We start from the raw sequence: 27433 nt of genomic DNA on the forward strand, positions 1-27433 counted from the left end.
ACAAAATCATTTTCTAAGAAGAACAGTTAACCGGAGAATGAGATCAAACCCAAGGAATAGTTCATATCATAGAAATGAAAAAGAGAAGACTTTTGTAATTTTTGCTGTAAGCTTTTGATTAGTGATCGTTAGAAGAATGTAGGAGATGTGATAAAGAGCAGAGATAGATATATTGCAGCTATTTAAAGGAAACATATTTTTAGACTCTTTCACACACTCCTCATATAACAAGTCATTGATAAATGATAAATGATCAAACAGAGGAAATACAGTATAACAACAATACTGATTTGTTCCAAGTCAGCCTATGTGTTCAGGCGAATCAGGCAGCCAGATGTTTTTACTATGTGGAGATCGCCAGCTAACTAGCCCTTCTTTTGGTTTTTGTCAACGCCAGCTAAGGATTTATTTTATTTGACTGATATACATAAAATCGTTTGATTATGAAAAATGGTTACTAAAATGAGTAAAATTATTAGGCTACGTTTATTTTTTTAGGTATATATCATTTTTGTTGTTAATATACAAAATATGATATCTTTTTTCATATTTGATAAGTTTCTTTCAAGTTTGATCAAATATTTTATAAAGTTGTTAACGACCTTATTATAAGCTTAATAAGGTTATCTATAAAGCATGTTATAAAATGGTATACAGTTTTTTAAGGTTTTATAAGACAGATATTTTTTTTTTTTTTACTTCTATTTTATAAGACAGTTATAAAATACAAAACTACTGTGTTTTCACTAAAATAATAAAATTTGTAACAAAATAAATAATTAAGATTAAGTTTAAAATACAGTTATATCAAGACATTAATAAGGATCGAATTTTAATCATATCATTTAGTAACACATGAATTACAAACAATTATCTGTTATGATTTTTATGTATAGACTTTCTTTGACAAAAAGATGCCGATTATGATTTTTTGATCTTTGATAATCTGGAAAATTATGAAATTAAAGCGTGCAAGAAACCTCACAAGTTATCTCTTAGATCCGCGGTGAAATTTCTAATTTTGTTCCAACACCAACGATCGCTTCCCTTGTTGAAGAAGATAAATAAAGAAGAAGGTTCGTCGAATATTACTATTATTGAATACTTTAATACATTATTATTTTTATATTTTTGTGTGGGTGAAAATTATGTGTGTTAAACGAACGAAGGCTTACGCTACAGTTGGTTTGGAACTAGTTTGGGTCCCAACGGTGACGGCGTATTTAGTTGTGCAGAAAAAGTGGTTTTAAAGTACAGTACGATTTAACTACGGTATGTGTGGGAGAAATATATTTGCGGGACAAGTATATTAGTAGAATAAGCGGTACAAAATAATATTTGATTAGTAAAAATATAAAATGCGATAAACATAATACTTATCATATTGTAACTAATTATTTTTAATATTTAAAATAATTAAAACATCTTTTTCATATAAAAATGTATAAGAGGATAAGATTTTTTTAAAGATTTTTGTTTTAATGTTTTTGTAACAAAAAAAACCGCAGTTGAAACACACCAAAAAATACAGTTTTTCAAAACTGCATAATTTTGATCACTTTATAGTCCGCACTTAACATTATTTGAATTTTTTAATATAATTGGGTAACAAATTTAAAAACGCTTTATATGTATGAATGGTAACAAGATAGCGGTTTTGCAAAAACCGTACCGCATTTGGTTTACCATTCATTGCCTTAGTATCGCTTGGCCATAATAAAATGTCGTCGCATTAATTGATCCTGTTTAATATTAAAATCATAATGTCCCTTTTTATTTTTGAAAGCGAGTAAAATCATAATATTTCTATCTGTGACGTAAAAATGCACAATTATACACTCGGTCTACTAATGAAAATGACGTCGATTGCTGCTTTAGTAGATGGTCAATTTTTTTTTTAAATTTTTTTCTTACATCATCATCAACCTTTGATTAAGAAGAAATAATGTGATCCTCATGAAGGATTGATACAATAACAACTGGTACATAAAAATAAGACTAAAAATCAGTATCTGGAGGGAACTCCTTTACAAGTTTATCAGCCGCTTGATTACCAACCAAGTAGTGGTGTCCATATGATTTCCACACCTTAAAACTTTTCCAATCCAATCTCTCTTACCCAATTGTGTAATCCAAAGTTGAGTTGTTCTTCATTGACCATCCTTGTTGCAGACTTATTATCACCTTCGAAGACGACAAATCGATGTCATTCGATCCATGTGTATTGTAAAGCTCCATTAATAGAGCCTAAAGTTCAGCTTTTATTGCAGAGTGGCAAGTGTTAGACCCATATATGCTTATTGTGGCACCGTACAGTACAATAGCATCAAACTTTGCTTCAAAAGAAGCTTGTGGTTCAAGGGAAACGAAATATAATCTCTCTCTCTCTCTCTCTCTCTCTCTCTCATTTACAAATTTGTGCAAGTGTCCAGTTTCGGTTTGAATCTTTATGGACTAGAAGTCTAGAATCATTGCCTAAGCGAAGAAGAGATGTTACTCTGTAATTAGGATTAAAGTTTTTCCAAAGCATTTTGTTATCTGGCCTCCACACAATCATCTAAAGTCGCACACAAAAAGCAAACATTTATCAACAAATGGAGCATTAATATTTGGCAACAAGCAAAACAACAACACACAACAATTATGCTTACAAGTACAACAAAAGAGTGAAGATCACTCACCAGAAGCTGGAGATTTTTCTGGAGAACAATCTAAACCCTGCCACATGAAAAAGGAAAGAATCCAAAGAATGATATATATATATGGCTAGTTCTAATGATCTCTTTTTTCACTGAGATCGTCTCCTCAAATGTGGTGCTGTGCTATATCCTTCGAAGAAATCCAACACAGCGGTTTCAAGATCTTCAACAGAGTATTTCAAGTAGTTCTCGGGATGTCTTCCGCTTTCTATATGTCCCCTGAATCTTCCAAGAAATGATCTATAAGCTGGGATCAGATGCTCCGATAAAGATATCCTTAGTTCTTCTCTAAGCTGAGTATCAGGAACCGACCATGTCGATTGAATCCTGTGAACCTCTTCAAACATTGTATTAAAAGCTTTAAACCTCTCTCTTAAAGCACTTTTCGATACACCGGAAGAGAAGCTTCCGCTCACATGTAATCCTTCATCTCTCAAGCTATTCAAAACTCTGACCCATGTGGCTCTCTGATACTTGGTCGCTGCGTGTCTGAATATCCCTGTAAGCTTTCTTAAATAGATGTCTCCTATAATTTCTCTTAGCTCCGGCGAGCTTTTGACCTTCTGAACTATGTAATGGACATTGTTCATGACGAAGATATGTGATAAAGATTCGTCTTTGTAGTGCAAAGACTTGCCTTCTAGATTGAACTGTAGCATTACCATTATCCATATACAATGCAAAGCTAATGGAGATCTTCCTTGAAGCTCACTGAGATCCATATCCGGTTTGTTTGGATCATTGGTACATTTCAAACCGGCGCACGGTTTCGACATGATGAGCTCAACCAGTGTTTGCTTATAGTCTGAGATCAAGTTTAGGTAATTCATCACATACCTTGTTAATGGATGTATAGTTCCTCCAGGGACAGGAACTACTGAAGGCTCACGGAAAATGGCATTCTCAAACTCCACGAGTATGCCTCTTGCTGCTTCTGCTAATCTTGATTGAATCTCCGTTGCTTGAACAAGAATCGATTCCGATGAACTCGAGTTGAAGATTTCTTCCATATCTGGCAACAAATCTGTCAAAGCATCGTGCAAATCAAGAATCTTGAACAGTTTCTCAGGTGATCTTCTGCTGATGCTTATGGCTTCAGGGAAAGTGAAAAGCTGCAGAGCAGAGGCTTTGACTATCTCCATGAAACATGTCTCTTCCATGGTGCCTTCGAATATCTGCTCCGAGAGTCTCTTCTCGCTGGCGAAAACAACCCTAACGCAAACCTTAGCTGCACGGATCCATCTTCTGATCTTCACTTCCACAACTTCCCAATCGAGTCTCTGCACATCTCCGATCCCCAATTTCACAATCCCTAGCTGCTTGAAAATCGTTTCCATGGCGGATTTTCTCACGTTCCCGTAGACCTGGACGCATTCGCGGGCGTATCCGGCGCCGATCATCCGTTGAGCTATCGATCTCAGATCGGAAACAGCCTCCGGAGAAATCAGATCGATCTCGCGTATGCTGGTCGTGGATTTGCAACTGCTTCTTCTACTCGATAACCGGCTCGAACCCGCACCCGAACCCGAATCCGAACCGTCTGGTAGAACCAGATCCAGTTCCTCTTCTTCGTCACCTTCACCAACAACACTTTCGCTATTATCTTCTTCAAGCTCAGTACGCGAAGCGAAAGAGGAAGCTGATGAATCGAGGAGAAGAGAATCAGGTTCGAAAGTAGAAGTCTGCGAGAGAAGGATGTTTCTCAGCTCATCTTCAAGCCTGGCCATGGCTATTTGTATCGTTGAGCTAGCTTTGACTTCGTGGCTACTGTGTTCATCGGAGATGGTGACGGAAGAGATGTGCCTTTGGACCTCATCGACGGCTCGCAAGTACCGATCTACCTCCTCACGATCGCTCTGGAAAATCAGATTCCCTTCCTCCGACGTCGTTGAATCCCACCGGAGTATTATACTCTCCGCCGTCTCGAACGTCGCCACGTCGGAACCATCGCCACGACGATTCTCCGATGTTTCCATAATCAATCAATCACAGAAAAAAAAACAAAAATCGAAATCCGATTTAGCGTTTTGACTTCACCGATCAAAATTAGCTGTTTTCCTTTGAAAAGGAGATTTAGGTAAAGAAGAGAAATCCAATTTAGCTTTGCGAATTTTTAAATCAAAGAAAAATCAAATTCGTTTTTTGGTTTTTGGGAAAAGAGTCAATAGACTTTTCAACGCGCAGCTCGTGGGGTGTGTTTTTTGTTTATTTATGTTTGTTGAACGAAGAATAGGAAAAAAAGGAAATTCGGATTCTCGCCGGCGGCATGAAGTTACCGGGAACAGATAAAATTCCGGCGAGTTATAGTTACTTTCGCTTTAAAGGAGAAGATTCATAATAATGGCGTTTGTGAAATTTCCTTTTATAGTGGAATCATCACTGCCACTAACTTTTGTTTGGATAAATGATTAAATCTATTAAATCTTAAAAAAAAGAAAAAATTACTAGATTGGTTTTTATAATAACGTTAAAGAAACCTGCCGACATAAAAGAGAACAAACATAAGAGATAATCGAATAATGAATTGTGTAAGAAGATAAAAGATTTGATACTATTAACTACTCACTCATGCAGTTTAATTTTTTTTTATCATAATGAAAAGATAATCATTTTCTTACGTATAAGACTGGTTTGATACCGTTGTCGTTTTCGTTTGAAACATTTTTATAAATTTTCTTTTTGAATAATTTGATAGGTTTGTAAAAGTGGACTTGGAATTATTAATAAACCGAATTAAAAAAAAAAAACAGTTGAGTTTAGTACTTGGGCTGGGCCGTCAATAACTATTAATTATTTGTCGGTCACGGAAACGAATATTTATTGCTCTGTGACGTTAGTATATTTTGAACTCTTCTCTGCAATAATTATTTTTAGGTTTGGGCCTTGGGCTGGGCCGTCACCATATTGGTCAGTCACGGAATGAAATATTACAGCTCCGTGAGATTAGTATTAGCTCTGTATCAGAGAAATCGTCCTACTCCTATATATGGTCACTAGTTTCGTACGGCCCTTTCTTTACTCCATCGCAGAGCGTGCAATTTTGTGTTCTCTTTCCTCTTTTATTTCTTTTCCTTTTTAACTTTTTTTTCTTTCTTTTTTTTTTCCTTTTTTTTTTCTTTTTTTCATTTTTACCTTTTTTTTTGTGTTCTTCTTCTTCTTACTTGATTTCGAACCCTAATTAAGAGAAAGAGGTATTTTTTTCTCGGGAAACAAAACATATAATTTATCGCGGTGAGAAAAAAATGCAGAATCCGAGGCTGAAACAACACCAGCAACAACAAGCTATGATTCAGCAAGCTATGATGCAACAACATCACTCTCTCTATCATCCTGGTGTTATGGCTCCTCCGCCTCAGGTTTTCTTTTTAAATCTATATCTGTCTTCGATGTAATTGCTGTTTTGGTTTGTGAAAATAGCTTTGATTCTTCGTTATCGGCCTCATTCGAAACTAGGGTTTGGTCTGAAAATTCCGATTTGCGGGTATTTATCACCGAGCTTTGTACCTCGCCCTTCAAATCTCTCTCTCCCTCTCTCTACCATGAAAAGTTTTGAGCTTTTGATTGTGGGTTAGGAAGTTTTCAACTTTTGATTGTGGGTTAGGGTTTCGTGTTTCTCCATGGTAGTAATTTCAGTTTTACCTGCTGATTTCTGTTTCACTTTTTTTCTGGGTCTTCGCTTACATTGGTTATATGGATTTTTGCTGATTGTTTATCACCTTTAGCATGGAAAAGGAATGGTCTTGCTACTTGTTCTGCAATTATCTCTAAATGGTCGCTTATGCATTCGCATTTCTGCAGATGGAGCCCTTACCAAGTGGAAACCTTCCTCCTGGTTTTGATCCCAATACTTGCCGTAGTGTGTGAGTGTTTTGATTGAATTTTTTTTTCTTTTCGCCTTTCGGTATATTGGAACTAAGCAATTAGTTTCAAGATAATTTGTGATTGCTGAGTTTCACGCTTCAGCTCCTAATTCGTTCTGGTTGTGCAGGTATGCTGGGAACATCCATACGCAGGTCACTGAGGTTCTTCTTCAAGAGATTTTTTCAAGTACTGGCCCTGTTGAAAGCTGTAAACTCATCAGAAAGGATAAGGTGGAGTTTCGAAAACCGCCCTTTTTGGTTTATTTCGAATGCAACTCTACCACATTGTTCTCCAAAATTACTTCTCTGAATTAGCTTCTAAGTGTTCATGTTTCATACTTCACAGTCATCATATGGATTTGTTCACTACTTTGATCGAAGATCTGCTGGTCTGGCTATAATGTCCCTTAACGGAAGGCATCTGTAAGCATCTTTCATTGATAGTTCATGTTCTTCTCATTCAAACTATTCATACATTCTCTTAGATTATATATATTTATAATACTGGATTTCACAGATTTGGACAGCCTATCAAAGTTAATTGGGCGTATGCCACCGGTCAAAGAGAAGATACATCAAGTAAGATATGATTACTACAGATTGATTATCAAAGATCTGAATTTTGGTTTGTTTGTCTGAGTGGTTCTGTTTCTTTGAATTGCAGGTCATTTCAACATTTTTGTTGGAGATCTCAGTCCAGAGGTTACTGATGCAGCGTTGTTTGATAGCTTTTCTGGCTTTAACAGTTGCTCGTAAGTTCTTGTGCTTAATCAACTGCTCTTAGTGACTAGTTAGTAGAAAGAAAATCTCCTTACACTACTAAGATGTGCTAATATATCAATATGGATTACAAAATTTACCTATTGATTAAGCTTGTTTGTCTCCATCTGAAAGATCTGTTATTCTTTTTGTAGGGATGCAAGAGTTATGTGGGACCAGAAAACTGGACGCTCAAGAGGCTTTGGGTTTGTTTCATTCCGTAATCAGCAGGTGTTGTGTTTTTTAAATCATGGGTGATTGTTTATTTTAGCCTCATTCGTGATTTTATATTGATTTTAATTGTTAAATGTAATTTGCAGGATGCTCAAACTGCTATAAACGAAATGAATGGTAAGAATGATCATATAGCAGCTTTTGGTTTTAGAGAGGCTTATATTGTATGGAAGCATTTAAATGTATGATATTACGGCTACAGAAGCAGAGCTTTTGTGGTATTCTCTGTGTCTTACAGATTGTCAGTGATGAATTGTTGAAAATGCATGTCCATTTTTTTTTTTAATTATACTTTGTATGTAGAAGTGACTTCTTTTTTATCTTAATATAATAGTCTTGTCAGTATAACTTATGTTTCTTGCACCTCATCTCAGGTAAATGGTTAAGTAGCAGACAAATCAGATGCAACTGGGCGACAAAAGGTGCTACTTTTGGCGAGGACAAACACAGCTCTGATGGAAAAAGTGTCGTTGAACTTACAAACGGCTCTTCAGGTTTTCTTTTGATTACTTTGCAGATTCAGTTAATCTTGTAATATCCCGTAAGATCATATTGATAAAGATTACGTTGATTTAATACTTGCGCAGAGGATGGTAGAGAGATTGCAAACGAGGAAGCTCCTGAAAACAATCCTCAATATACCACTGTGTATGTAGGAAACCTCGCTCCAGAAGTAAGTTATCAACTTCTTCGGAATTTCTCTTTATAAACACAGAGACAGGCTCGTGACAGTTGTCAAATTTGCAGGTAACTCAGCTTGATCTACACCGTCTGTTCCATACACTTGGTGCTGGAGTGATTGAAGAGGTCCGCGTCCAGCGAGACAAAGGCTTCGGTTTTGTGAGATATAACACTCATGACGAGGCTGCTCTTGCTATTCAAATGGGCAACTCTCAGCCTTTCCTCTATAGCAGACAGATAAAGGTACTAATTTCAGTTATGTATAAGTTAGATCTAACACTGCTTGTAAATTGGTTTTCGCCGGTTCCTCCCTAAACTCATTTTACTTGTTAATGTGATTAATTTGCAGTGTTCTTGGGGAAACAAACCAACTCCATCAGGCACAGCCTCAAATCCACTTCCCCCACCAGTCTCGGTCCCAGTGCCTGGTCTGTCCCCAATGGACCTCTTAGCCTATGAGAGGCAACTGGCTTTAGCCAAGATGCATCCTCAGGCTCAACATTCTCTAAGGCATGTCAATGCAGCTGGAGCAAGTGCAGCTATGTACGATGGTGGCTTTCAGAATGTAGCTGCGGCGCATCAGCAGCTCATGTACTATCAGTAATAAACTCTGTTCTTTTTTGCTCTGAGATACCTTTTTTTTTTGTTTTTCTTCTTTTTAAATTTGATCACTTTCTTGCTTTTTCTAGCCCTTGTTCAGAGTCTTATGTATGTCTTTCTCTCATTTAAGCCGTTGATTCTATATGTATGCTGAGTCTGTAACCTATTAACCTATGGGGTTTTACTTGGATTGTATGCCAAGCAATAAAATAACATGAAATAAAAGGGATTTGTTTGACTTTCTCGGTAGTCGAGTTCAAATTATATGTATACACCAAAGTAAGCAATAAAGGTCCTTGTAAAGTTTGTAATTATGTAACACTCCTTACGGAGTAGTATCTTTGAAGTTGCAGAAATGACCTGTTAAGTTTTAATAATCATCAGCTTAGACCAAAACAAACCCGTCTTTGGTTTAGTAATTTGGTTGTCCATGATGGGTTAGGGTGAGCATAATGTTTTTAATGGTCAATTTTAGATGCATGGATTCATATTATTATTTTTACTTTTTTTTTTGACCAAAGGCTAATTATTTTTACTTTTGCTGACTTCGTTCCTTTAATTTTTAATTAAGCAAGAAATTAGAAAGATAAAGAAAACGAGGCCATCTCGTATTAGCGCAATGTTTTTTTCTTATAATTAGCGTCGCACCCTCTCTTTTAATCCTTTGCTTTACCGTCAACATTTCACCATCGGAAAGTCAACTTTTTGTCCCCGTCGATAGTATTCACTTTTATTCATTCTCTTTGTGAATCGTTTTCTTAAAAGTAGAAATATATACATACTTAGTACTCCCTCCTTTATCATTGGAAACCCTGTCGGAAAATGGAGACATAGCGTCTATAGCGCTTCTTTGTTTCCAGAGACATAATATAACAGTGACCATATCAGTAAATATTTACATAATTACATGCATAGGTTATTTATATTTACACAAACCCCCGTAGAATTTTCGCTCTTTCTCTTCGTTTTTCAACGGTCCAATGCGTTAATCACAATCCTGCATTTAGCATATATAAACACAAAGCCCAATTATATTTAACGTCGAGATTATAATGCAAATTAGGAATTAAATTATATGAGGAAATTAGGTATTGGAGATAATAACCATTCATAAGTAGTGAGACTTGCGGCATCAGCTTCGCCGGAGGATGGGATTTTATCGGCGCTGAATGGTCCAAAATTATCACATGGGGTCCCGGCTGCATATTTATCCAAATGTGAAGGGTTTAATTTTGATAATTAGCAGAATATTGAAATCATACAATCCAATACATTTTTTGTTGTTGTTGTTGTTGTTGATGATAATTTGCATTTTGCAATACAAATTTCAATGGAAGTAAACACGTACTATATAACTCTATCACGAAATGAGATAAGTGTGTAATTGTATTGTAATTAATTAGAGAGAGGGAGGAGGAGATATAAATACGGGTTAAAGGCGTCTCCGGGTTGCTGCTTGACCCGGTTGGAGAATCCGGAACACGACCCGGATCCATCTTCAATTTCCGGAGACCACGGACATTGTTATTCCCCTTGGTAATGATTATGCTTCTGGTGACTTGATCGCTAGAGAGAGGAGGAGGAGATCGGACGGTGGATAATGAATCGTGCTTTCTCAGCTTTCCGAGACCACTTTCCGGTGCCGGTCCGGCCACCGTATCATCCCACAGCTTGTGTAGGAACCCCATCCGATCAAAAATGTTTCCAAAAAAATATATAAAATTGATAATTTATTTGGGTTTTTCTTGTATTGTCTATATCTTCTTCTATTTTTCTTCTGCGAGGAAATTGGTTTTATAGAGGCAGAGAGGTAAGGGAGAAGGAGAAAGAGAATCATTGAATATTTTTAGTGAGGTTAATTATTAGCTTTAGCTTAATTAAGGAGATTTTAATTATGGATAAAGATGCTGACTAATCAATAGTTTCAAATTGTACTTAGACATGGTGCTGAGTTCAGGTTTATTCTGTGAGAAGAATTACAGAGACTACTTCTGTTTTGATTCTGATTCTGAGAAAACAGAAGTTCTTAAGACATTCAAAGTTCAAAGTTTTTTTATTTTCAATTTGGCAATGTTTTTAAGACAAGATAACATAACAACAACATGATGATGATGATCACATAGTTACCCCTAAGCCCTGTCATAAACTTGAACATTTACACATCCCACAAGGCACACCAACAACAACATCAAATCCTAATCCAGCAATCTAGATACGTTTTTAAACCATAGCAAATCACAAGAAGACATTTTTTTTGTTGTTCGATTGTCAGCTACTTACATCGCCATTATTCTTGACATTGCGATGATCATCATCATCATCATCATCAACGATCCTTCTTTCTCCTCCTCGCCTGCTCCTCTCCTCCTCTTGATTGTTCTTTGTTATCTCCAATTGAGTTTTCAAGAACTGCATCCTCTGCAATTCCATCTCTTTAGCGAACTTCATCCTCTCTTTTTCCAATTCCATCATCAGCTTAAGCTTCGCAGTTTCCGCCTTCTCATAAGCTTCCGTGAATCCGAGTATCGCCTTAGCCACCTCTGCAACTCCACTCCCTCCTGACTTATCAACCTTCAACCGCTTTGGCAGCTGAAACGCCAGCGGCTGAGACGCTTGCGGCGGTGGCAGACTCTCCGCTGAGTCAGGAGAAGGCTCAGGTTCAGGATCAGACTCTGATTCAGTCTCAGATGCACTTCGTTTCCTGAAATGCCACCGCATCGAATCAGAGCTTCTTTTCAAGTCTCCTTGTTGCAGGATCTGCGTTGTTCCTTTAGCTTGACGTTTGTGCTCATTCAAGCGGCTGTTCACAAGAACTCCCATAGGAGCCTTTTCGGAGGATTTGGTTATGGTGTTGCCTCCAATCAAACTCTCGAGCTTCTTGAAGAATACCCATCTGCTAGGTCCATCACCAGAAGCGATTTTGGCCTTCTCTTGCTTATACTTCTTCTTCACCGTATCGATCCTGTTCTTACACTGAATATCGGTTTTGGGATATTTGCATTGACGACTTTCGTTGACAATCTCAGCTACTTCTTTCCATTGTTGCTGCTTCAAAGTTCCTTTCCCTGGCTCCGAAAACCGATCCCCCCACGCATCGATTAGAACCTTGGTCGCTTCTTCGCTCCAGCAATCGTCTCTCCCTCCGCCTCCGCCGGCGCTTCCTCCGCCGCTTCGGCCGTTTCTGTTACCGCTAACACCGGTAACGGAAGGAGTATGAACCACTAAAGCCAAAGCGTTTCCCGACGGAGATTGAGAAGAAACAGGCGGTTTCGTCACAGAGGCCACCGTGACGTCGCTCGTAGGCAAAATCGGAGGAGAGGAAGGAGCTGGTGAAAGGGAATCTCCCGGAGATTGCAGCGACTGAGTCTCGTCGTCTTCCTCCATGGGAAATCGTTTAGCCTAGGGCTCAGATCGGAGAAGGTGAGATGTGGTGAATTTTCGAAATTTTAGATCTGAGATTCTCTCACCGGCGAAGGGATAAGGTCACCGGATGGGTAATCTCCGTTATTGACCCGATTGGGTTTTGAAATTGACGAAAAGGCCCATCGCTCTTTCCTTTAATAACAAAAAAAAGGCAGTAAAAATGTTGTGAATATTCACATGGTATTATGGTAAATTGACTTATTGCTACGAACTACGAAAGTATTTTTATTCTAACACGACGTAACAAATTGTCCAATACTAAAATTTTCATTCTTCTTGTTTCTGTTATAAACACTGGCTAACAGGCTAAGTAATGTCAAAAACGTGAAAAACACTGGCTAAATAAATCTACTATACTATTTATATATGACAAAATGTAAAAAAAAAGAAAAAAAATTTTTATACAGTATTGCTTTGATTATTATTATGTACATTGTTTGGTTAGGTAGGTTGTCCAAATTATAGAAACAAACCACAATACATAGAGGCAAGAAATGAGTAGAAAAATAAGAGAGAAATCAAATCTAATGGGCCACGGCCTTATACTTTACAAGGCCCAATAAAAAGAGATTGATAACGTGAACGCTGTAGAATCTACTGTGATTGACATGTAGATCACTAGCATCTTCTAGAATCGTTCTCTGGAACTTTCCAGCTTACTGGTGTGTCTCTGTTTATATAACTAAACATCGCGAGACTTCAAACCGTAAAACGTCTCAAATTCAGAATCCGAAGAAGACTATAACTCATAAAAACTATCTCAATTTCCAGGTAAAATTTCTGGAAACTTACTCGCATATTGGTTTAATCCTCTGTATCTTCCCTTCTCAGATCAACATTCTCGGGAAATTGATTCCCGGATATCTCTGAAATTCGTGGATTTTACTTGGTTTTGTTTTGGCAGTAATCAGTCTTTTTTGATCGAAGAAATGAGTGCTGTCGCGATTAACCACTTGTTTGGCTTGCCGGAGACGATCGAGAAGTTGATCTTCCCGGCTTCTCGCTCCGGCGAGGGTAACGAGAATCGAGGAGGAAACAATAATAATAATATTCCAATCGACATTCTGGAATCTTCCAAAGAATACATCTTCTACATCGACATTCCCGGAATCTCCAAATCCGATATCCAGGTATATAAATAACAGACACACATGCTTATGTTATAACTGGTTGGAATTAGGGTTGATGTGATTTGGGAATCTCTGGATTTGCTGATTTTAGGTAACTGTGGAGGAAGAGAGGACTCTGGTGATAAAGAGTAACGGGAAGAGGAAAAGAGAGGATCATGAAAGTGAAGAAGGATGCAAGTACATTCGGCTCGAGAGGAGACTCCCTCAGAATCTGGTGAAGAAATTCCGGTTACCGGAAGATGCTGACGTGGCGGCTGTCAAGGCTAAATATCAGGAAGGGGTTTTGACAGTCACCGTTGAGAAGCTACCGCCGCAACCGCCGAAGCCTAAGACGGTTCAAATCGCGCTTTCTTGAACGGTTTATAGTTCTTGAACGGTTTAGAGGCAGACCGGGTTTTTTGTATGTTTGTTAGTTTGTAAAATTGTTGGACCGGTGTGTGTTGTAGTTTGTTCAAAAGTGTTACCTTTAAGATAAAGAAGGGAGCTTTCTATAGTGTTACTCTTTTAGAATAACTTAACCGGAGGTAACAAGATGAATGTGAAGCTCTAACAGAACCAGTAACAGAGCAAGAGATCTATTTCTCATGAAGCTACATTCTTTGCCGAACACAAAAGTGTGGCAGTAAACTTAAAATAAGCAAAGCTTTGATGTTAGTTAAATGGTATTTCTACATCTGTAACGTACTTAGTGTTGGTTAAATGGTGCTCTAGTTGGAAAAATTATTCTTCTGTCCCCTGTAAGAGGAGAGGCTTTTATCAAAGCAGTTCATGCATCATTACCAATCTACTATGTGACATGCTTCTTGTTACCCTTGAAGTTCATTCACCAAATAACTCGTTCGCTCGGCCTTTCAGGTTGTTTTCTTAACTTGAATGGAAGAATCTGCAAAATGAGGAGGAATGATCTCATCTTCCATGAATGATAATGGTCCATTCCTGATGTACTCAAAGCTAATTAAGCAATGAAGCAATCAATGCCCATGATCATGCTTTTCAGAATAAGAAGAAAAATGAATGATTAATGCCCTAAAACTCTCTATGAAAAGCTGTAGCAAACAAAACTAATAGTTACTGTTGTGGTTTTGTAGATGCTTACTGGATCTCAAATGATGCAAGAGCAGGTCTTGGATGGACACTCCATAACAAAAGATCGGGAAAGATTATTAAAGGCTCGACATCAATAGATTGACTGATACTGCCCTTGCATAACAGATAACATTCTGTGGCAATTCAAAAGTTATATATGATGCACTAATTCACAGAGAAAACACTTGCACTCAAGGGAATCATCTACCTAAAATTTTAAATGTATGAAGAGCTTCCCTTCCATAGTTCCATTCAAACATAAATTTTAGAATATGGAGTTATTTATATATTAAAATCAAATTATACTAATTATAAGTTATAACGCATTATCAATCTTCGTGTATCACGCGAAATCTTATAGTTTATAATTTATGTATGGTGTTTATATATGATATTTTTCTTTTAAAAAAAAAAGAGAATATAGGGTTGTTTAATTATCAATCAGAATTCTTAAAATTGCAGTACTGGTGTTAAATTTTATTCCGTGTGAAATATGGCAAGAAATAGATGTGACTTCACCAAGCAAAAATCATCGTCGTGTGACTTCACCAAGACCACTAAGACCTGTACAACTTCAAGAAATTAAAAATGTCTTAATTTTCTTGTATCATTTATAACTTCAGGACCAGCACAACCGCGTGGCCAATCCCACTACGTATCTTCCAAGACGTTGCATTCATATAATTAATATCTTTTGAAATTATAATCGTTGTTACTCATCGTACATGAAATCGACTATTGAGCTATGTTATAAATCTCAACCCGTAAAATAACTAGATAGATCAAACCCGGCGATAACATTGCTGTCGAATTGGCCATTATGACACCCCTAAATTAACACCCCTGTAAATTTAAGAGGACGTGAAAATGAGATCGAAAGGGCCCCAGTGGGGCTTATTTTGGGCCTAGTGAAATTGTCCGGTAAAGATTTCACGCTGAACAAGGCCGGTTCCACTTGTTTTTATTACCAAACCAAATAAAAATATGTCTTGTCTTGTCTGGTTATTATTACAGCAACCACGCATACTCTCTTGCTTCGATCATATTGTAATTACTACGATCTTAGATCAGGAAGGAGCTAGCTTCGTCAACTTGATAAAGCCATTGATTCTGCATCTCCGATTCCATCTTGATATCATACAGACTCTCAATTTTGATCTGCCTCGGTCTCACGGCAGCCATAGCTTCCTGTATATCAGCTAAGATGACTGTAACGTCCAGAGGAAGAACAAGAAGCTCCCTGAGATTGTTCGGTCCAATCACTTCCGGATCTGATCCCCATATCAAATGCCCAACTTGAAGGTTTCCTTCTTGCGTCAAATGCTTACCGTCGAAGAAGAGATAATCTTCAGGCTTAGCGCAAACATTGTTGGTCGAGCAATCGCTTCCATTGACAGAGCCAGTTCCACAACAAGCAGCGAGTCCAGTCTCGAATGCTGCATCAGAAAATGATAAATGTCACGACTTTTTTTTTTGTCAAAAAGTCAGTAAAAATGACGATAATGGAGATACATGGTAAAAGACATACTGTAAGTCTTGGACTTGATAACTCTGTTTTGGATCGAGCTGAAGAAGTCGTAAAACGAGTATTGGAAACCACTGAGTTTTCGTGAGAGTTCGACCAAGAGCTGCAACAGCTTCTTGTTATGCAAAGACGCCATTTCCGAAGGCAGTTTCACGCATTCTTGAACATTTCCGTTTGCTTGTTTCACTGCTGGTAAGCAACCTAATGGTGCCAAGTTCTGGAACGCGAATTTCCTACCTCCAGACCCGTAAATCACCTGAAAAAGACGATACTTGAAAAAAAACAAATCGAAAAGTCTTAAGGAACCAATCAAAGATGTAGGAGCTGCTGGGTTTTAACCTTTAGTTCTGTTTCTATGGCAGAGATGACTTGATCCACAAAAGCTTGTTTCTGATCTTCGGAAGGATTAGGATGGTTCTTGGCATAGTTCAAGTAATCATCAGAGCCGATGTAGAACAAATAGATAGCTTCAGAACGTGCTTGAACTGTCCATTTGTTCTTGTTTTCCGAGAACTTCTTCACTTGCTGTGACAGAGTCATCTGTAACCAAACAACAAAAAAAGGATCTATTTAACCTAAATTTCTTAAAGCGTTGACCTGATTTCTACCATCAAGACGAAAAGATTTAACCTAATATATACATGATCTGAGATCTCTTTATATTAGAATTCACACTCTCTACTCTTCACCACAAGTTTTCAGATTGTTTCTAAATGAAAGAGATTTACAAAAAAAAAAGAAAAATCAAAACTTCCAGATTTGGCTTAGCAACACAAAAGTGCAAGCATCTAAGTAAGAACAGCATTTCGAATTCGAATTTTCCTACAGAGAAGAAAAGTTATGAAAAAGCTGACCGATTCCGGAGGAGAGCCGAGAACGGTTGCGTCGGCGATGGCGAAGTTAGCTCCGTGAGAGAAATCCGCCGTGGCTCGGAGAATCGGAGGGATTTGAGGAATACCCATGAAACTAGCTGCTCAGAACAAAACAGAGGAACACACACAAAAAAAACCAGATTTAGTTCCGAAACAAATACAAATCCAAGCCATCGATTTCTCCAATTTTGATCAGATATATAATTACCGAGATAGTCGGGAACAATACGGCCATCGGACCACCGTCCAGTAGCCTCTCCTAGTGTAATTCCATACGGAGGAAAGCTAGCGTCGACACGATTCGAAGAGACGAACTGTTTGTTGCCGGCGTCGTAAAGACCATCTCCGAAGATGAAGAGAGTCTGAGCGTAGGAGACGGTGGAGAAGTGAAGAAGAAGAAGAAGTAAGAAGGAGAGAGAGAAGAGGTGAGATTTGGGATTCGCCATTGAAGGACTGTGAAGCTCAGCTCTGGGAGAAACAAACAGACAAAAAATAAGAAGCGACGTCGTTTTGTGGGACCTGAGTTTCTTCCATCGTCGGTGGTTAGAAAACACGGTGAAGCCACGTGATCAACGTTTCCATTATAAAATTACAGTAAGACTTTTCTCCGTTAATACTTAATAGTCCGTTAGAGGTGGAATTATTTGTTTAATCAATATAAAACCCATTTCATATATTTTTGTTAAATTTTTAACTTTATCTTCATTTCACCTCCACGTGGGCATTTAAAATTTTCCATGTCTACCTCATTATCTCTTTTAATAATTACTGTCACGAGTTTGTAAATTTGTACAGGTCTTTTAATTATTTTAACTGAAACGATCTTCTCTGTGAGAGCAAAGAGTTTTTAATTTGTAGTATTTAATATTGTAACCTCATCTATGGGTCACTTGCATGCACGTTCACCTATATCAGCGACTTCTGGAACTTATTAATGAGTGCCCATAATCTAAGTATCTTCTCGTTTCTATTTAATGCTCTGCTGATAATTCACGTTCTCGAAATAATTAATTAACTTAATGCTGTGCAAATCTCTACCTAAAAACTACACTTAACACTTTTTTTCTCAAAAAAAGAGAAAAAAAATTACACTTACTGGGACGTTTAAAAAAAATTACACTAACTTAAACAGTTGTTTCTCTTTTATAAAGGCATCTAAAACAAACTTCGTTTTTGGAGTTAAACTCAAACTTAAGATTTGAGAATGTTTGTTAGTAAAACTTCAAATACAATTTCACAAAATTTTATATTTTGTATTATCGCTCTCATTATTAATTATTATTAATAAAAATAGAAAACTTTATAAATAACTAAAAACATACATTATTATGTTGTGCTATTTTGATTTGTGTAATATTTAAGTCTTCATGCATAGTTATTTACTTGTATAATTTATTTTGCATTAAATTTGCTTAATGTAACATTGTTTTTTAACTTGTTTTAAATTTTATAAAATTATTACTTTTATATTGAATTGTTTGTTTTATTAGTTCTTATTTAATTTATGCCTAAACGTAAAATTTATAATAAAAAATTATAAGATATAAAATAGTACTAAATTAATAATTAAAATAAGAAATACACAAATTGAAATAATTATTTTTAAAAAAATATGATTATAAGATTTAAAGTGTTATAAAAATGTGAAAATCAAATCTTAAGCTTTAGATAATAAAACCTCAAATATTTTACTATTCAAAAGAGTGCACAAAACCACCGTATAAATATCTGAGATATCTTTTGGAAATAACCTGACCTGGAAAAACTATTCTGACTGAGTGCATGCAATAGCCAATAGTGCTAGTTGGTGAGAAATAAACAAATTATATTTTTGTCGTTTGTCAGGTAACTAATTCTCTAACCACCCAAAGCAGGTACTATGCTTCTTTATATTTTGGATATTTTCCACAATAGATTTTCCACAATAGTCGTTTCCACTGTAACCAACACGTATTCACATGTTGAAGGTTTTTTTTGTTTTTCACATGTTGGGTTCCGTTATACATTTATATATTATAACTGATATATTTCACCAAAATAAGAAAGTTCAATTTGCGCTTATTCTTCTTCCAAATCGGGATCGTTGGGTCTATCGACAATCGGAATATATCTCTGATCGAAAAAAAGATATTTGTTTTGGTTCAAAACAATAATGATTAATGTTTTTTTATAAATAATCATGATTTAATCATGAAGTATTTGAAAATAGTAATACTGTAGTTACTTTTTTCTTCAACATGCATGCACTATGCTAGTTTAACGTGTGTTACGTGTGTATTTGTATAGTGCATGCTAGTTTAACATGCATGCACTATGCTAGTTTAACGTGTTAATCAAATTATCATGTGTATTTGTTTTTTTTTTTTGTTTAAATGTTAATTTCAAGTGTATTTGTTGGCTGCGCGCTGCTTAAAGAGAATTCGATCTTGACACAAAATAAAAGGATAATATCTTACTCTTATAAACGTTCTTAACTTAATGCTACTTTTTAAAAATTAACTCTACTATGGTTTGTCGATCAAGAGTTTTGAAAGGAATCATGTTGAAGGAATATAATCAAGCATCCCCTTTGACAAAAACAAAAAAAAGAATAATCAAGCATCTCCTTTTCAAAGAATAACTTTACAGACATACAAAAAAAATTTCCATATAAGTGGTTGTCTTTTGGAAATTAAAGCGTTAGGTACAAGTGGAATTAGATTCAAACCGATAAGACATATCAAAAACGTGAGAGACAGAATACTTCCACATTCACAACGGTCTCACTTTATTTTGAATAATTTTTAGATTGTAACAAACTTTAAAAAAAATAACATCTAGTTTCGCATAATGTACTCTATATAAATATAATAATGGACCTAGGAACTTATCATATATATCTTATAATACAAAATGGCAAGCAACTGTAATTTACTGAGCGTACTAGGGGTATTAGTATTTTCACTGTTCCATAACCTGGTCCTAGTCTCCGGGCAGAATTTGCCGGCGGTGGCATTGTTTACATTCGGCGATTCCAACTTCGACGCCGGGAACAGAAAGTTCATCACAAGAGCTACAATTGCTCAAAACTTCTGGCCTTACGGTAAATCCCGAGATGACCCCAACGGCAAGTATTCTGATGGCAAAATCATCCCGGACTTTATCGGTATGTATGTTAATTAGTTATTCTTACTGTAAAGAAAATGGTGGGCAACATATTACTTGACTGTTGTGTATTTGTTAGCTATGCTATTGTTATTTCAATTTCCCCCAAATAGTTGCTAAATTAAAGTATACTTAAAGCAACGAACTATTTTCAAATGAGTTAGTCAACAAGCAATTCAGAAAAACGATAACATTACATGTATATTGCAAACTATTTTATGATATTTGTGAAGCGTTTAAAATGAACGGATTTTTTTTTTTTTAATTGTGCCCGCATTTTTTTTAATTCCAATCCATGACAAATATGTAAAGAGAAAACGGACTAGTAATTGTTTTCAAAGGTCTCCATCAGTTAAAAAAATTATGTTTATTTCTCTAATATTTTAATTAATCACACGAAGACACAGGTTTTATTCAGAAAAGAAAATTGAGAGAGAAATGCTTTTCTATCAACCATTACGTAGTAATAATTAAAATTTCATTGACGAGTGAATTAATCACAGCAAAATTCATGGGAAGTCCACACGATTTACCGCCGGCGTTTAAACCCGGCGTCGATGTTTCACGAGGAGCTAGCTTCGCCGTTGGTCTTGCTTCTATTCTTGGCTCTCCCAAAGATTCTGTAAGCTCCCTTACTTATTTTCATATATGTATTAAATACATCATTATTAATTTGTTAATTAATCATAAATAAAACGTATAGAGACTGTACTCGACACTTCCTTGTACGGTACGCTTTTCAAATTTCGGTGCATACTCTCTGGCGAGAGAGAAATGGACGACGCCATGGAGATTCTCCCTCGACGGTTCACAGACTCGTTAAGATCATTGACAAAAACATCAGAACCCAGCTTTGCTCGATTCGCAACAACGGAGACAATCGATATGAAGATGGTCTTCGTGTTTGGTTTTCAACAAGATAGTAGCTAAGAAAATTGTTTTTTCTTTGATTAAGCTCTAAAACGACCAGAAAAGTTGTAAACAAGTTCTTTTTTCTTTTGAATATAATTTAACATTAAATTCAAGAAAAAAAAAATCATAAATAAAACGTTGAGACATAAATAATTCTTGATTTTTTTTTTGCAGTTGACTCTGAATCAACAAGTAAGGAGATTCAATCAGATGATATCAAATTGGAAAGAAGATTACATTCAGAAATCATTGTTTATGATATCCATTGGTATGGAAGATTACTACAACTTCACCAAAAGCAATCCTAATGCTGATGCTTCTGCTCAACAAGCTTTCGTCACTTCTGTCACTAACCGATTAAAGAGCGATATCAAAGTAAGTCCTTTCGACTTAAAGTTAATCGAAAAATCAGTTAGTGTTGATATTTAATTATGTTACTATAATTTTTACTGCAGCTGTTGTATTCATCGGGAGCTAGTAAATTCGTCGTACATATGTTACCGCCATTAGGCTGTTTACCGATCGTAAGGCAAGAATTTGAAACCGGTAACGATTGTTACGAGAAACTCAACGATTTGGCTAGACAACACAATGCCAAAATCGGACCGATGTTAAACGAAATGGCAAAAGCCAAAACGGATTTCCAATTTACCGTTTTCGATTTCTACAACGTCGTTCTTCGCAGGACACAAAGAAACATGAATTACCGTAAGTATAATATAATTCACCGTTACAATTATATACTTATGATTAATATCGTTCTGAGCGTATCTGATAATACATTTTTTGTTGCTAAAATAGTATTTGAAATTTGATAATATACTTGTTGTGACTATTTAGGGTTCTCCTTTACAAATATATCGTGTTGCGGTATTGGAACGCATAACGCGTATGGTTGCGGTTTACCTAACGTACATTCGAAGCTATGCGAGTATCAAAGATCTTACCTTTACTTCGACGCACGTCATAACACAGAGAAAGCACAAGAATCGTTTGCTCATCTTCTATTTGGAGGCGACCCAAACGTTGTCCAACCCATGACCGTTCGTGAGCTTATTGCCTATCCTGTTAATGAACCCATGCGTGAGTTTTGGAAAGAACCAGAGGAGGAGAATTTATTGTTAGTCGACGACATTGACTTTGATGCAAATGCATCTATGTAACGTCGTCTAGTTTCGAGCTCAGTATTTACTATCTCTATGATCAAACGCGAGCTGAGCTTGTTGAGATTTTAAATAAATATTTTCCACTGTTTTTGGAAAAAATTTAATGACATGCACTTTTTTATTGAGGGAACTATGAAAACATGCACATTTCGTCACTATTAAGGAAAAATTAATAAATCTAACAATACATATAAATCAAAATATCAAATGACAATTATTTTTCTTTGTTTCAAACTTCCTTAAGTACTTGAACTTTAGCGAATTAATTAGTTTCTGTTTTCACAATACTTTTGACAAAATGTAAACCGGAGCAAAAGAATTTACCCCCCCCCCCCCCCCCAACAAAAGTATTTAACAAACCTGATTCTAGACGCCACATAGTCCGTTCGAAAGTAAAAAAAAAAAAAAAAACAATCAAACAGTTCGTTTTACATTGTCTTTTCTATCTCAATGGATATTATGACAAACTCCAGAATATAAAACAAAGCGTATCAAATTACCAGGTTTGTGCTCAAATTAGAAAAGTTTGGGACCACATCACTCACCTCATTAGAACAAAATGATAAAGTTTAGTGGTATCCTTTAAAAGATAACGGATTTCAAATTCACCTATGATGTAACCACCAAACTTTTTCCGGATGATCAGTTGGTTAATTGTATTAGTGAAAAACTGAACATTTTTTATACTTTTTTATAAAGCCATGACTCAACTTTTTTATAAACTACTTTTCTTTAATGTAGTTCAATTTCTTTTCTATACTTTCCTATAAATTATGAAAGTATATCATAAATGAAATAGTAGAAATGATTAGCAACAAAGAAATAAAAGGTAGTAATTATACCAATTCCAGAAAAGTTAAGCTATACATCAGGCAATGGGGCAGGCTATATGGTTATAGTTAAGTTCATATGAAATTTAACCAAGAACCATGATCATGATACACAGATAATTCAAATGAAGCACGCTTCATAACGAACTCCACCTCGACGTAAGCAGATTTGTTTTCTGTTATATAGTTTCTGAACGTTTTATTTTTAAGTAATTTCTTAGTAACAATTTGTGGACCTTTTGTCGTTTTAATGATTCCAAATAAGCGTTCACCAACTCGGATAATAAAACATAACAACACTAATACAAACTAACCATTAAATTATAATTTATGTGTCATTTGCTTAATCTTTTTTTGTACTACCCGAATATGTCCGTTAGTAAAAAGTTTCGGAGAAAAAAATCATCGCTAGACTTTTATACATCTACCACCCCCTCCCTCTCATTTTCTCAAAAAAAACATATACGTCTCTGGTTTTGGGTCGGTTACATTTCTCTAGTGGTTTGAGAAAAATAGAAAATCTGTACTACACTTTAACTAATAATTTTAAATAAAAAATACAGTTACAATTACAAATATAAAAATAATGTAAAACGGGTTAAAAGTAAAATCTATCATTTGGTCGAGAAGTTTGTCCTCCGAAAGAACCCCGAGTTCAAACCTTAATTGCTTGGGAGAGTGTGGAATTTGGTACATCACTTTCTTTTTAAAAAGAAGCGTTTAAATTTATCGTTGACTAAAACATGAGTAAAATATTTTCATTTCCTTACATTGTCTTCTTTTGCTTCACGTGGGTTACATGTTCAATTTTCAGTGTTTTGAATATTTCATTGATATTAGTTTTTCAGTCTTTTTTTTTTGGTAATTTTTTTTCAGTCTTGATTTGGCCTCGTAAATGTATGCACGATCCTGATTCTAGTAATAATTTTATATTAAAAATAAACATTTCGTCAGATGTGATATAACTGGATAGTCTGGATTTATCAATAAAAGTACATAGTTGTTGACATGCTGTAGCCTGTAAGAGATGAGTGGTTTCATCTGTTCTTTTTTTTGTTTTTTTGATAAAATAAATTTTCATCTGTTATTATGTAACCTTTATTATTTATTCCCTTTAACAAAAATAAAAGTACATAGTTGCATTAGAAATATCAACCTCGCGCGACACGTTACTATTTAAAAATAATAATCACTGTAATTGCCAAAAGTCATACTTGCAATATAAATATTAATGAACTGGTCTATGAAATTCAGCACAAAAGAAAACGATCTTCTCTCCTCTCTCTCTCCGATGGCGAACAACTATAGTTTGGCGAGTGTCCTAGGGGTATTTTTGGTATTCACGCTATTTCACACTCCGATCACCGTCTCCGGACAAAATATCCCAACGGTGGCTTTGTTCACGTTCGGCGACTCCAACTTCGACGCCGGAAACAAACAGACTCTCACCAAAGCCAACGTTCCTCAAGGTTTCTGGCCATACGGAAAATCCCGTGATGACCCTAACGGCAAATTCTCCGACGGCTTCATCGCTCCAGACTTTGTCGGTACGTTTAAAATCCTAACGTTATAAAGATCCTGGATCTATTTAGTTTACCAAAAACCAATCTCAGAAACTATAAGCATTCAAGGCCTACTTTTTAATTTACTACTAATTAAGTATGATATATTAGTGCATAGTTTGAGGCTCAGCTGCATGGAAATATTTGTTTTGTTTGTATATATTTGATTTGTCCAACATATATGGACAAATAACGATAATTTATTTGAAAAGCTAAAAAATGAAAAACAAATACAATATGCAGCAAAATTCATGGGGATTCCGATCGAAATCCCGGCGGCGCTTAAGCCTAACGTCAATGTCTCACGTGGAGCTAGTTTCGCCGTCGCCGATGCTACTCTTCTCGGTTCTCCGGTGGAATCTGTAAGTCTACTTAATTAATTTCAACATTTTATTGATATTTTACAAGACTATTCTATTCGAGTAAAACAAACAACTATGTCTTCTTTTGACCGCCCATTTTAAGTGGACATCTAAAATTTGTTTTATATTCATTATCACTTCATGACATCTCACTTAAAAACCACTAAGCTTAATCTGTAATATTAACTATAATATTTTTTCCCCTTTAGTTGACTCTGAATCAGCAAGTGAGGAAATTCAATCAAATGAAAGCAGCAAACTGGAACGATGACTTCATCAAGAAGTCAGTGTTTATGATATATGTTGGCGCTAATGATTACTTGAATTTCACCAAGAACAACCCTAACGCTGATGCATCTGCTCAACAAGCTTTCGTTACTACCGTGACCAACAAGTTAAAGAACGATATCAGCTTGCTATATTCATCAGGAGCTAGTAAGTTCGTGATCCAAACCCTCGCGCCATTGGGTTGCTTACCGATAGCCAGACAAGAGTACAACACCGGGATGGATCAATGCCACGAACCTCTCAACAATTTGGCTAAACAACACAACGAAAAAATCGGACCAATGCTGAACGAAATGGCTAGAACCGCTAGTGGTTTCCAATTCACCGTCTTTGATTTCTACAATGTCATTCTTCGTAGGACGCAAAGAAACCTCAATTACCGTGAGTTGGCTATTTTCAATTTATTTTAGTTTTTAATCTCTCTGATAGATAGTATTCTACTATATATGTGAATACTCATATACAAATAAATTGGTCATTACTAGGGTTTTTCATAACGAACTCATCTTGCTGCGGAGTTGGGTCACATAATGCTTATGGTTGCGGTTTACCTAACGTGCACTCGAAGCTATGCGAGTACCAACGATCATACCTATTCTTCGACGGACGTCACAACACCGAGAAGGCGCAAGAAATGTTTGGTCATCTTCTTTTTGGAGCCGATCCTAATGTGATCCAACCAATGAACGTCCGTGAGCTCGTGGTTTACCCAGTCGATGAACCTATGCGTGAAGTTTGGGTGCCTACAACGTCAGCCACCGTCCAAGCCAGTGACTCTAGCTCGTCATCAAGCCGCGGTTACGAGTTCTACTGAGTCCTAAAAATCAATCTTAAATTTCGGGATCAATCTGGTTATAACAAAATCCGGAATCTTAATGTTTTTTGTTTGCAATTATTTTCTCTTCGTCTCTCTAGTGAGTTTCTCTCTATAATAAAAGATTGATCTTTGCAACCGTATTGGGCTGATTCGGGATTCATTAATCTATCCATCATGTACTCAAACAGTAAACGAAGACACATGGAAGCCAGTTATGTACGTATTAAAATAACGAATTAACACTTATAGTAAGAGAGAGAGAGAATCAATGAAATTTTTTATTAACACTCTTCCATTTTATTATTTTATTCAATACGATTAATCGGCCTAAAATTATTGATAAAAATACATAACGATGCTTTTGTGACTTGAGTTATAGTATCAAGCTGATTTTTAAGTAGAAAACGAATACTTGACCAAAAAAAAAAAAAACGAATACAATATTATCTTTTGTCAGTAGGAAGAATAATAAAATATAGAATTTAATTAATCAGACAATAAATAGAGTGTGCAATACAATATTATCTTTTGTCAGTAGGAAGGATAATAAAATAGACTAGTATTTTAGTCAGTAAATAAATAAATATTAATAGAGTATGATGCAATATGATCTGGTTTGGCGGATCATGACCGACAGAGACGAGATTTAAAAACCAAGACAAAACTGGGAGTCATTATTTAAATATTAAGATGTGATCCACAGTGGCTTAACTTTGACTACTAGTATACTTTAAACAACTCCCGCGTCCCGAGGTGGGAAGATGGAGACATAGGTGTTGATTGGTTTATCTGTTATCATCCGCAAACGCAGCGTTTGTGATTACTAGTGATTAGTGATGTTTTATCACAATCATATGAATCGCTGCAAACTGTTCCGTATCGTTTTATAGCGCTGAAATCTAAAAGCTGCTTCCCGCCAGCGTTTGCGGTTGCGGACGGTAACAGTTAGATAAAAAAAATAAAAAATAAACAAATATCAGTTGAAAAAAATTACGATACAAGCATAAGTGTCATAATACTTTAGTTTAATTTATTTATATTAATTGTTCTTCCACTTTTAAATTTAAAGTAAAAAATTATAAATATGTATCTTATTAATTACAAAATTAGTTTGTTATAATTCTTTTTTTTTGTTCTTCAGAAAGTTACATAATCAAACGAGATGACATGTGCGTTACTCAACCGATCATTGTGGAAAATTAAAGTCAAGATAAATATCCTAGATTTTTTAGTGCACTCCAGAAAGAACGTATTTTGAAGAATACTAATGAGCAATTTGGAGTTGATTTGAGCTGGGATTGTGTAAAAAATTGATTAGATCAATTGAAAAAATTTTACATCAATCATAAGACAAATCCAGAAGATCCACGTATTAGAGCAAATTTTTTCCAGTCTATTACATTACTAGACACAACTTTGGATGATGTTCCCAATAATTAAAATAAAACATATTATTATAAATTTTCTTAATTTTTAAAATAAT

At 35.8% G+C, this 27433-nt stretch overlaps 8 protein-coding genes across 9 annotated transcripts; 4 read left to right on the forward strand and 4 right to left on the reverse strand.

Moving 5' to 3' along the window:
• Positions 1-1945: 1945 nt before the first annotated feature.
• Positions 1946-4992, reverse strand: LOC18010639 (exocyst complex component EXO70A1). Its single transcript, XM_006392659.2, has 2 exons — positions 2682-4992; positions 1946-2557 (listed from the first exon to the last, which is right to left on the reverse strand). The coding sequence occupies exon 1, from the start codon at positions 4673-4675 to the stop codon at positions 2789-2791; it is 1887 nt and encodes a 628-aa protein (XP_006392721.1). The 5' UTR covers positions 4676-4992; the 3' UTR covers positions 1946-2557; positions 2682-2788.
• A 729-nt stretch (positions 4993-5721) lies between these two features.
• LOC18010500 (oligouridylate-binding protein 1A) lies at positions 5722-9082 on the forward strand. Its single transcript, XM_006392660.2, has 12 exons — positions 5722-6055; positions 6498-6559; positions 6688-6790; positions 6906-6982; positions 7077-7138; positions 7224-7311; positions 7474-7549; positions 7639-7669; positions 7927-8046; positions 8140-8225; positions 8300-8476; positions 8583-9082. The coding sequence occupies exons 1-12, from the start codon at positions 5942-5944 to the stop codon at positions 8835-8837; spliced, it is 1251 nt and encodes a 416-aa protein (XP_006392722.1). The 5' UTR covers positions 5722-5941; the 3' UTR covers positions 8838-9082.
• A 522-nt stretch (positions 9083-9604) lies between these two features.
• Positions 9605-10603, reverse strand: LOC18010501 (dormancy-associated protein homolog 4). Its single transcript, XM_006392661.2, has 3 exons — positions 10263-10603; positions 9939-10032; positions 9605-9830 (listed from the first exon to the last, which is right to left on the reverse strand). The coding sequence occupies exons 1-3, from the start codon at positions 10519-10521 to the stop codon at positions 9803-9805; spliced, it is 381 nt and encodes a 126-aa protein (XP_006392723.1). The 5' UTR covers positions 10522-10603; the 3' UTR covers positions 9605-9802.
• A 261-nt stretch (positions 10604-10864) lies between these two features.
• Positions 10865-12344, reverse strand: LOC18010645 (trihelix transcription factor ASIL1). Its single transcript, XM_006392662.2, has one exon. It carries the CDS (start codon positions 12215-12217, stop codon positions 11102-11104), a length of 1116 nt encoding a protein of 371 aa, XP_006392724.1. The 5' UTR covers positions 12218-12344; the 3' UTR covers positions 10865-11101.
• A 530-nt stretch (positions 12345-12874) lies between these two features.
• LOC18010496 (17.4 kDa class III heat shock protein) lies at positions 12875-13879 on the forward strand. The gene is made up of 3 exons (XM_006392663.2): positions 12875-13027; positions 13161-13386; positions 13478-13879. Exons 2-3 carry the CDS (start codon positions 13186-13188, stop codon positions 13739-13741), a joined length of 465 nt encoding a protein of 154 aa, XP_006392725.1. The 5' UTR covers positions 12875-13027; positions 13161-13185; the 3' UTR covers positions 13742-13879.
• A 1461-nt stretch (positions 13880-15340) lies between these two features.
• Positions 15341-17408, reverse strand: LOC18010497 (inactive GDSL esterase/lipase-like protein 25). Its single transcript, XM_006392664.2, has 5 exons — positions 17078-17408; positions 16852-16967; positions 16337-16537; positions 16001-16253; positions 15341-15908 (listed from the first exon to the last, which is right to left on the reverse strand). The coding sequence occupies exons 1-5, from the start codon at positions 17313-17315 to the stop codon at positions 15535-15537; spliced, it is 1182 nt and encodes a 393-aa protein (XP_006392726.1). The 5' UTR covers positions 17316-17408; the 3' UTR covers positions 15341-15534.
• Positions 17409-19725: 2317 nt separating this feature from the next.
• On the forward strand, positions 19726-22221 carry LOC18010610 (GDSL esterase/lipase At1g54020). 2 transcript variants are annotated; one of them, XM_006392665.2, is made up of 5 exons: positions 19726-20014; positions 20517-20635; positions 21100-21300; positions 21381-21633; positions 21766-22221. In XM_006392665.2, the coding sequence occupies exons 1-5, from the start codon at positions 19762-19764 to the stop codon at positions 22086-22088; spliced, it is 1149 nt and encodes a 382-aa protein (XP_006392727.1). In that variant the 5' UTR covers positions 19726-19761; the 3' UTR covers positions 22089-22221. The 2 variants fall into 2 exon arrangements, with proteins under 2 accessions (XP_006392727.1, XP_024005979.1); XM_024150211.1 differs by having other exon boundaries at positions 19743-20014; positions 20717-21300; positions 21766-22154.
• Positions 22222-24178: 1957 nt separating this feature from the next.
• On the forward strand, positions 24179-26090 carry LOC18010541 (inactive GDSL esterase/lipase-like protein 23). Its single transcript, XM_006392666.2, has 4 exons — positions 24179-24468; positions 24727-24845; positions 25055-25514; positions 25619-26090. The coding sequence occupies exons 1-4, from the start codon at positions 24213-24215 to the stop codon at positions 25945-25947; spliced, it is 1164 nt and encodes a 387-aa protein (XP_006392728.1). The 5' UTR covers positions 24179-24212; the 3' UTR covers positions 25948-26090.
• Positions 26091-27433: the final 1343 nt, after the last annotated feature.

This window comes from Eutrema salsugineum, unplaced genomic scaffold (genome assembly GCF_000478725.1).
Source record: "Eutrema salsugineum unplaced genomic scaffold, Eutsalg1_0 scaffold_7, whole genome shotgun sequence".
Taxonomy (NCBI): Eukaryota; Viridiplantae; Streptophyta; class Magnoliopsida; order Brassicales; family Brassicaceae; genus Eutrema; species Eutrema salsugineum.